Source organism: Bidens hawaiensis, unplaced genomic scaffold (assembly GCF_021521415.1).
Source record: "Bidens hawaiensis isolate Kalapana, Puna unplaced genomic scaffold, B.hawaiensis_p1.1 tig00020887_1, whole genome shotgun sequence".
NCBI lineage: Eukaryota > Viridiplantae > Streptophyta > Magnoliopsida > Asterales > Asteraceae > Bidens > Bidens hawaiensis.
In genome coordinates this window covers 358,923-370,085 of record NW_027493214.1, presented here as the reverse complement: position 1 = coordinate 370,085, position 11,163 = coordinate 358,923, and the positions used below count along the sequence as shown (strand labels likewise).

General features: G+C 35.0%; 1 protein-coding gene across 1 annotated transcript; it reads right to left on the bottom strand.

Annotated features, from left to right (window-relative positions):
- Positions 1-4,042: 4,042 nt before the first annotated feature.
- LOC143561944 (interactor of constitutive active ROPs 4-like) lies at positions 4,043-5,254 on the bottom strand. Its single transcript, XM_077049895.1, has 3 exons — positions 5,228-5,254; positions 5,173-5,197; positions 4,043-5,058 (listed from the first exon to the last, which is right to left on the bottom strand). Exons 2-3 carry the CDS (start codon positions 5,184-5,186, stop codon positions 4,056-4,058), a joined length of 1,017 nt encoding a protein of 338 aa, XP_076906010.1. The 5' UTR covers positions 5,187-5,197; positions 5,228-5,254; the 3' UTR covers positions 4,043-4,055.
- Positions 5,255-11,163: the final 5,909 nt, after the last annotated feature.

Here is an 11,163-nt window from a genome sequence, read left to right as displayed (position 1 = left end):
AACAAATCATAATGAGATCGGATCTAAACATATTTTGTTTTTAGTAAATGTCCAAACCAGTCGGTCAGAGTGACTAGTCGCTTAAGCCAATTTATTTTATTTTATGTTTTTTAAATTTCATAAATTAGTAGTTTGTTAAATTACTCACTTTACTTTTAGGGCGTGTTCGTTTCACAAAATGTAATGAAATTGGAATTGGAATTTACATAGGATTTGGAATTTGAAGGAATTGGATTTGGAATATTAACATTCCAATAGGAATTGGAATTAGAAGGAATTGAAATCCAATTCCATTCTTGATGTGTTCGTTTGACAAATGAGTCGGTTTTTTTAAATTTTAAAAAAAAATTTAACGAGGATGACGGCGGAAACATTTTAGTTTTTTTAGATTTTTTGTTTTTTGTTTATATTTTGCGTTATGATTTTTTTTATTTTTTGTTTTTTGAATTTTTTTTAGGAGTTTTCTATTAAGATCAAAAACCTCTCAAAATAATAATAAAAAATTCATAACTCAAAATATAAATTTAAAAAATTTAAAAAAACTAAAACGTTTTATTCGTTGTCCTCGTAAAAAAAAAAAACTCGAGAAATAATTCCAACGAATTCACTTGAATTCCTCTACATTTTGGAAGGATTTGGAATCCCTCTATTTAAAGGAATTTGAAGGAATTGAATTGCAATTCCTTGACAACCGAACACATCAAAATGGAATTAAGATTCCAATTCCAACGAAACAAACACGCCATGTCATGGGATTTTAATTCCAATTCCCTTGAATTCTCACAAATTCTGTGGAACGAACGCGCTTAGAGAAAAAAAAAACGAGTTGGTCTAGTGTATGCGTACTACTCATCGAACCTAAGTACGAAATTGGCATGCTTCATAAAGGACTCGTACAGTCGTACGACACGAATATATTTATATATGCGTGTATGTTAAGTTAGATTGTTACGAATTCACTTTTCATCACGACATGTTTAGTCGTGTACCATAAATGTATCAGAATTAACGAAGCAAATTTCTTCATAAATATGCGAAGTTATAGCCAACATAAAAAATTCAATATTGCAAGAAACAAATGTTTTAATAGGTTTTGTAATACCTGTCGTGTTTGAAAGAATTAATGTTGGATACATGAGATGTTTTAACATAAAACAAATGTGTGTAATAAACCTAAGAGCCCAGTACTATCTGTGGCCCATATTATTGTGCAGCCATCCAGCCCATCAGGCCTCAGTGGATATTCCGAAATCAGAACCCATCCAAATATCCAGTCCAATTGTCCAAATAGCATAAATGATTCTCGAGAAGTTAAAACCGGAAAATCGAAATTCAAAATATTTAGGACGGGTGTTTAGGTATGAGATCATGGTATGAAATTTTTTGATGGCTTGGGATTAATAGCATATCATATGATACCCACCAGATTATCCGAAATCAGTTTCATACGTGTTTACGCGCATCAAAATGGAATATATATTTTAAAGTCATAGAAGTTCATAATACCAGTATCTTGAAGTTGTTATAATCATGCAAATTTATTAAAAATATATAATTGTTATATGTGAGTATTTGATATTTTAAGTTTAGTTTTGTGGTGATGTTAAGACCGTCTTATATTAGAGTCATAATGGTTAACTTTTAACTAAATACGATTTTAAACAAGTATACCTGGTACATGTAGGGAAACACCACTAGCCCTGACGAATAATAAGTAATCGTCATCCAATGTATATGATATGAGACATGATTTTATAGTTGGGTTTGTGACTGTGTAAAGGTTAAATAATGCCTGTCATCTTTATGAATTATGGAAGTCAAAGTGGAAACTATTTTGGCCATGCTTACAATCTTAAAGGGTTAAATCAAAGCAACATAATGATGATAGGATAAAGTTTAAGTCATAACTAAAATTATTACTTTTTTAATTATCACTCGCTTTGAAATACACTTTCTGTTTTATCAAATCACTGATTTCTTGTACCCATAAAATTCTTTAATCTGAAAGTGATACATTATATCATACACGATAAGAAAGACATCCAAGTCATACAAAATCAAAAACTAACGATGCGAAGCCAAATTAGCTGCCAAAAGAATAAAAGCAACTGCAGTGAATTCAGATCAATGATCGAGAACATTTTATCAGAATAACTGTCATGTTATGATGAATGATGATTATTAATAATTATGTAACATACAAACTTGTCTATTATAAAAAATAAACAAAAGTGAAAATTAAAAAAAGAATTATGATCGCCAAGAGTGAAGTTACTTATTTGATCACAAGTTTGTTCATCATTCATATGGTCCAAAATAATATTATTTTGATACATATAGACAGGAAAATGCATAGGCATGTGCTCTGGTGGTTATGAAGAATAGTAAATGATGTGTCAGTTAAGTACAATTACTACTGTTGTTTAGATACATGAAAAGAAAACTATCGAACACGTGGAAGTCCCCGACAAGGGAAAGTGCTTTATGTTATGGTCTTTATTTATGAATTATTGTAACATTTTTATTAACTATTTAGTTTTAGCTTTATTATGATTAACTTGCTAGTTTCTAGTTTAGGGTTGTAGTAACTAAGGTTGAGATTTGGGATAGATGGAAATGTTGGCTATGTAATTTCGGTAGTATGTTTGTCTGGTCCCAGCTAGCTTTTTAGTAGGAGGGATCGGTGTATTTTTCGTGGAATGATATTTGCAGTTTAATAATAATAATAATAATAATAATAATAATAATAATAATAATAATAACTAAGGTTGAGTCGTTGAGATAGTTTTAATCATGATGTACATGGAGTAAATTTACTAGTGAATTACTAATGGTTTGAATTTTGAGCTAGTACTTTCTTTTCTTTGTTAGTAAGATTGGAGCTGCTAAATAGCTAGTAACTCGAAGCTCAAGTTTTCAGATTAATAGGATTTCAAACGGCACTGGTTCATTTATTTTCGAGCTTGAATTCAACTTGTGAACAACGTATTTACACCCACATGAGAATCCCGAACAAAATTGTTTAATGACGACTTTGACATCCACATGCATACGTTTGGCTTGACAACAACATTTGCACGATATGCATATATATAGTTTTGGTAGGGGAAATGTCTCTACATGCAAATGTACATGACTACATGTCAATGAAAACGTACGTAACATAATAAAGATATCAAATGAGTGGGGACAGTTTAAATGGTCGTATGGCCGTTTTTTAAGGAAAATTTTAAAGAAAATAATAACAAATAAAATTTTTTAGAAGTTTAAACTTACCCGTATTCCACATGTTTAAAAAATAACCTAATTTCTTTACCAATTACAGCCCAAAAATACACACTCAACCAAGATTTTGATAAAAATTAATATATAATTTTTGAACAGCTTGTGGTGTTTTGTTTGAAAATAATATGACGTCTACGTGCTAGTTTTCATCTCATATAGAAGCATCTCACAAAACATAAAAAATTATGGTGACATACTAAAATAAGAAGACGAGTTAAAATTAGAATACTCATAAAGCTATTAGAGAGTGTGTTATGATGAATATATGTTCACGACGTGTTATTTGTTCTTTTTTATGTCGTGTGCTTAGTAACAATTTGGTAAATTCGAAAAGCAAAAAACAAAAATCATTCTAGATGGCCGGACTTAACATGGGAAAGATGCAATGCTTTTAATTTTTATTTTATTATTATTTTTACGATGAAATAAAAATGGTTCCTTATTTCATCATCAAAAGTATCATTGTGACTACCATCATGGATTTTGTGATTGCTAGTAACTGAGCCTTATTAAACCAAATTGTTTTACAATCATCATGTTCAACCACCACATCATGACATTAATCAACCAAACATAGATCCAACATAATAAACATAGTTAAACAGATCATTGTACCATGATGATCATCAAACTCCAACTGCAACAAAACATAGACTTTTAGAACAAAACCAATACACCACAACATACCCAAACATAAACATTAAACACAAACATAAACATAAACATAAACATAAACATAAACATTAAACACAAACACAAACACAAACACCCTATTTTTGTCCCTTCTTTTTCCACAAATCACCAAACATCCTAATCCCACTCCCCTTCCTCTTTAACCCATCATCCATTTCATCCCCCAAACCCGGTGACCCCGGAAACCCGCCAAACCCGTCAAACCCGCCACCATACTGCTTATCCATCGAGCCACACCGCTCCACCCCACCCGATATTATCGCTGCGGCCGCATCCGCCGCCTTCCGCCACTGCTCGGTTTGCACCCGCAACCTCTTCATTTCGGTTTCCAGCGCCTCTTTCGCTGCCTCGACTTCTTTCAACTTCTCCTTTAACTGAACCCCGTCGTTTTTACTCTTTTCGAACTCTTCCTCCACTCGGGTCAACCTCAAGTTTGACTTATGTTCGTTGGCCATCAACGACGATACCCGCTCATTCGCTTCACCTAATTCCCTTTTTAGACTCTCATTTTCTTTGCTAAACACGCCTAACTTCCTATCTTTCTTTTCGATCGCCATTTTCAAAACCGTTATTTCTTCGCTCTTCGCTGCAATCACGTCTTCAACACAAGGCTTCTCGGGTGACTCCACACTAACCATCTCAACCGGAACCTCAAACACATCGGTTTCTTTCAGATTCTCATCCCCTTCACCGATCTCATTCGATCCCCGATTCTCGCTCGGTGAAGACCGGGCTTCTTGACCCTGACCCGAACCCAAACCCGGACCCGAAACCGAAACTTTGGCATTTCTTTTCTCTAATTCCTTTTGGGCTTCTTTCTTAGCAGCTTCAGCTGATGCCAACTGATCTTTAAGACTCTTAAGCTCACCTTGAGCTTGTTCTAGTTGAGTCTCCAAACCCGCTATTCGGGTTCCGAGTTTCTTTTGGTTTAAAGGCTCCGAATGTGCACTTCTTGGTGACCGGCGGTCAGCCAGTTTTGGGCTCCGATCAGTCACTGGCCTGTGGTGTAATGGGTCGGATTCGGAGCTTGATATTCGGGTCGGGTTTCGGGTTGTTACCCTGGGAGCCATTTCTGGCCCTCTGTGTTCATAAATTCATAAACTAGTTACAATAATAATAATAATAATAATAATAATAATAATGCAATTCTTGATTTTGTTAACTTTAATTAATATGATTTTAAATTATTCTAACCTTACTCTTGGCATTTAGAGAAAGATGATATTATGTAATGAATCTTGAATCTTGAATCTTGATCTTGAACTCTTTAATTAATTAATGCTGAAATACCAGACAAAAAGTTAATAAAAAAGGAAACTTTTTTGGTTTGTTTTATGAACAAAACAAGACCCACAAATCTTGTGAAGAATATAGACAAAGCCCATGTTTTGTAACATGGATTATGTGACTTACCATGAAGATGTAATTTAGGGGTTTAGAGTGTGTAATGTGTGTGATGATATGATAGTTTGAACATGTGAGTTAAGAATCAAAGGATGGTGTGGTGTTTACCTTTGGGGAGTGATGCCAACAAGGAGTCTTGAAGAAAGGAAAGAGAAAGAGTGTGAAGTTTGAATTAAAGTGAATATAGAGAGAGTATTTGGAATAGGGTGATTGAAGAGAGAGAGAGAGAGAGAGGTAGAAGACAAGAGAAGTGGTACATACATTATTCATTCATCTTGGAAATCTCTTTTCCACTTAACTTAGATTAATTAATTACTAATTAGTGTTTGACTCCATACAAAACAATACAAAACAATATTTTCTTTGTTTAAGTACCAAGGGTGGTGATTTGGCTAAGGCTCTGGTTATTCACACACCTTTTGACTTATACACACCCACTTTCAAGTGTGTTTCATACGATAGTATAACCCCTGTACGATCGTATGTAGGGTGTGTGGATAACCAAATGGTGTATGAATAACATATCCCTTTGGCTAAACTATATGGTTCATTTGAGTCATTCCCTTTTATTTATTTCATCATTTAACCTCGGGTATAGGTTAGTATCTTCATTCTCCATCATTTTATTATTTGATATTATAAAGAATTGAACAAGGAAAAAAAACAAATAATTTTTTTTTAACTGGCTGAAGACTAGACTGACCCGGGTGAGCATGGTCAGTGGGCTTATGTCCCAACTGAAATGAGATAGAAGTGGGTGGTGTTCAAATGAGGTCATTCCTCATTTGAGATGCAATGTTAGCTCATTTGGTGACTTTCACTAGTGTATACTCACCGGCCTTAGCTACGGGTTTGTAAGAGTTAAACACTTATATTAAATATTTGGGTATTGATAGTATTAAAATAACAATTAATTTATTATTAGATATGTTTTATTAGGAAGCAAGAGCTCTACCATCATCTAAAACAGCTAGAGTGACTTACGGAAATACATGCAAATGGTGGGTTATCGGGATGAGAATGACATATTTATCAATAATATAACTTTTATATTTGTTTGTAAAGGTGTATCTATTAGTTTGTTAAAATTTATTTTTTTAAAGATTTTCAGATACATTTCTTAGTTTTTTTTAGATTTTAATAATTTTGTTTTTTTATGCAAGCTAGAAATATAAAAACTTGAAAGTCATTGGATGAGTAGATTTCTTTACTGCCTAAAAATATGAAAATGAATAGAAAATATATTACATGTATGACTCGGGTAAGCATGTATGCATGTTTCGAGTACCCGGTCATGTATCATATCATACACGTCGTATACTCGTAAAATTTTTAAACCAACCTCATACACAGCTCATGTACAATTACAAATCCTAAATTTCCGGGTTTGATCATTGGTGCAGGTACGTTTACAATCACCAGAGGTTTTTTGTTCCACATTATTGATAATTTAGTGCCGTCGTTCTAATTGGGTAATCGATTTTTACTTGTGGGGAAAATGGGAAATCACAATACATGTTGGCACAAGTTAGGAGGTGTAGAGATATGATGTGTGAAGCACGCTTTAAAATATAACAATTTTGAACAGATGTATAGTTTATAGCAACTGACTTGTACAAATGCATATTGTGATTCCTTATTTGGTATGTAACTAAATCCCAGTTATTCAAAACAACCTGATAACACTATAATCACCCAATTTTCCTTCATTTTAGTGTAGTCCTTGATTCACTTAAAATAAGTACAAAACAAATCATGGATAAATGAAAATATCAAATGATAGATTTTTCACCTTAGTATATTAAGCATTCCAAATATTATTATATAGAAGCATCACTAAGGATTGAACTCTCACTATTACTATTTGCCAAGTCAAACCTTTGTTTGAAACGACTAAACTTCATACTCATGTAGGTAGTTATTTTCCTCATGCACCTGCCATACAACTTTTCAAAAGAACTACTAAGAAGCCAAAACTTCAACCTAATATCGGTGTAGGCCTGAAAACATAATGTAAGATGATATATCATATGTGTTTCAATCTCTAGATGTCAAGTTATCCACAATGAATTCAACATCTAACATTATATTGTACGGGAAATGGGTTTCACGACATGAGAGATTTAAACAGCCTCCAATCCCATCCCATAGCTTTTTGCTTGTGCACAAGATCCCTTCCTAATCATTTGTTAGATGATAAGCTCAATGTGTTGAGCTCTTACGAACTCCACTTATATTATATTATGCATGATGAACTCACGAAAAATGTTATGTCTAACAAGTAACACCTAAGTGTCTAGACTTTTCATTGTACACTTGGCTACAAGTCTTAGACTCTTAGCCAGGTTAACCGCACTATCATATCCGATAAAGATCGTAAATATAAGTTTTGGCCATTCAAGTTCCTCAATTGTTGCTAATGATACAAACTCATATTCCGTTAGCCAAAAGGCTCATGTTCGAATGACTTGATTAATCCTTCGTTTAACTTCATGGTTCTACGTGTTAACCCATTTAAAGTTAGAGCAAGAAAACTATTTGATAATGTTAGCATGCCAACTCATTTACGACCTGTTTAACTCATTTGACATTTTTATAACTTGATTACAATTCATTTTATAAGGTATTTAGTATTATTTAAAAGTCGTTATTTAATTATAAGAAAAGAAAATAGAGAGGATGTGGCATGGGGTGTTAAGTTGTCTTATTGTATGTGCAATATTGAGAACAGCTTTCTTGTTCATTGCACTATCTTTTTCTTGCTTTTGGGGTGGCAGTGCGTGTGCTCTGCAGTCCGTACTATCCATCTTTTCAGACATTTTTTCATATTACAATTAAATTTTTTTTCTTTTACAAAAATCTCTATTTCTTTGCCCAACAATCAGCAAACGTTGAGAACAACTTTCCTGTTTTCACGTCTAATTATTATACGGTTTAACGGTCTCATTACTTATTTTTTAAATTTTACGTTTCAGTCTAAATTTTATAAGTTAACACACGTGCATGGGTTAACTTTTTTACGCCTATTTTTTGTTCAATTTGACGATCATGCCACAACGTGAGGTCCTAAATATGAGTTACTTTTATTTTCAAAACATTCATATCAAAATTGCAACTAAACATCGCTATAACTTGCAATTGATTTTATTTAATGAATGTTTCAGATTTGACTATTAAGTTATTTTTTATTAATAATATATTTATTAAAATCACATGTTATATTTCTGACACACAGGACCGGTCGTTGTAAGGCCGAGGGGTGCGGAGCGCTAGGAGGGGCGCGAGAAGGCGTTCGATAGCGCCCCGGGGCGCGAGAGCCACACCACCGGGGCGCGAGTGGGGCGCGAGAGGGGCGCGAGAGCGGAAAACGAGGCAGGCGCAAGGGAGGTAGCGCTCGTTATGGGCTGTGGGAAAAGGAAAGAGCCGTTGGGAGGCTTAAATAATTAATAAAAAAATATTTTTTTTTTTAATAAAATCATCTATATATATCACAATACATATCAAACACCAACCATTCTCACATATCAAACTCCAACCATTCTCACATACTACAACCAAAACCAATATCACATACCACACACAAAACCCAAAATCACCCTATCTTCGAAACCTTTAAAAATAATGTCGTCGTACTCGTCTGATTCCGACTCCTCAGAAGAGGATGATTTGCTTCTTCAAGTAGGGGGAGTTTTGACCGCAGCCGTGGTCAATCTCTTGCAAAATCAAGCCCATCAACCCCGACTCCCGAGGGTTAGAGCACCACCTCGTGATCGTGATCGATCGGGTGCTAACGAAACTTTGATGAGGCATTATTTTAGCCCTCAACCGGTATACGCGGAGTCGGATTTTCGAACTCGTTTTCGAATGAGCAGGCAATTGTTCACGCGTATAGCGAGTGATTTAGAGGCACGGTATCCCTTTTTTCAACAAAGGGAGGATGCTAGGGGTCTTCCCGGTTTTACACCTCTTCAAAAATGCACGGCTGCTATCCGTCAATTAGCGTACGGCATCTCGTCGGACGCTTTGGATGAGTATTTACAGATGTCGAAAAGGGTTGCACGTGAATCCCTTCATTTTTTCTGCCAAGGTAAAAAACATTAATTTTACTTTTTACTAAATATTTATTACATTTTCTAATATATATTGTACGTAGGAGTCATATCGACTTACGCTCGGAGATATCTGCGTAAACCTACAACGTATGACATCCAACGCATATATGAGGTGCACGCAGAAAAACATGGTTTTCCTGGGATGCTAGGTAGCATCGATTGTACGCATGTTGGATGGGCTATGTGTCCAACGGCCTGGCGAGGTCAGTTCCACCGTGGTGATCATGAAGGGCCGACCCTCATACTTGAGGCGGCGGTGTCACAGGATCTTTGGTTCTGGCATGCTTTTTTTGGTGTTGCTGGGTCAAATAACGACCTTAATGTTATCGATCAGTCACATTTGATCAACGACCTTATCGACGGGGTTGAACCACCTCAATCTTTTGTTGCAAATGGAGAACTCTTCAAGTACGGGTACTATCTGGTCGATGGTATTTACAACGAATGGGCTGTGTTAGTTCAAGCTTTTACAGATCCAATCGCCGACAAACGGAAGTATTTTACGAAGAAGCAAGAGTCTGCTAGAAAAGATATCGAAAGAGCTTTTGGAGCTATAAAAAAACAATATTATGTTCTGGCGAACCCGATACGTTATTGGACTCGGGAGAGGATAATGGACGTCGTCTACACGTGTCTTATCCTACACAACATGACGTTAGAAGACGAGGGCAAAGCTATATGCCAAAACTACCAAGGTGACATTCCGCCACAACCGTCCACAATCAGTGATCAACAAAAACTTCATAACATAGCAAATATCAAGAGCCGTGAGATACACGGGGAGCTTCGACATGAGTTGGTTGAACATTTGTGGGCGAGGAGACCAGATGATCTTGTATTAGATTAGTGTTATTATTAAATATTATTGTTTGTTTAATTTTTAGTATGTTTTTTTTATTATGAATTTTCAAAAAAATGTGTGTTTTTTTAAATAATTTATTGTTTTTTTAATAATACGTTTTTTTAATACATTTATAAAAAAATAAAAAAATAAACCGCTCGCGCCCCCTCTCGCGCCCCTCCACACCATGCCCCGGGGCGCTATCACCACTACCAACACCCATCTTATCAAGCTTCTCTCTCTGCCACACGTCACAATATTATTGGATGGCGCCCCCACTCGCGCCCCCTCTCGCGCCCCCCACACCCCTCAGCCTAAAGTAAATTGAAACAAAATTATGTATAAACGACTCCTTTTCAGCAGCTTTTCTTTTTCTTTTCAACCATAAATTAATAACTGCTTTATTTTTATTATTTTATTTTTATTTTTGTTTTATCTTCAAACATCAACTTTGACAAATCCAACTATATGTACACATATTTTGACTACCAAGCACATCCACATATGAAGTAAACACTAGCAAACCAACTCAAGCATACACAAAGATTTTGTGTTCAATAAACACTTTTGGGTTTGAATCTCCAAAAGTAATAGAATTTTGTCTTAAAAAAAATTTCAAACCAATTTTGAGGAACATTGCTATAGTGAATAGCAAATCCATTTGTAAAATCCGTATTTTGTACTTAAAAAACATGGTTGATACTGATGATCAAATTCAAGCAACTTTAAACTAATGCCCCGCCCCTCGACTCCTCGAGGGCCAGACCCTCGGTTTATAGCGGGCATCGCCTACTTGAACCATCAAGGTATATTAGCATATGAAACTAG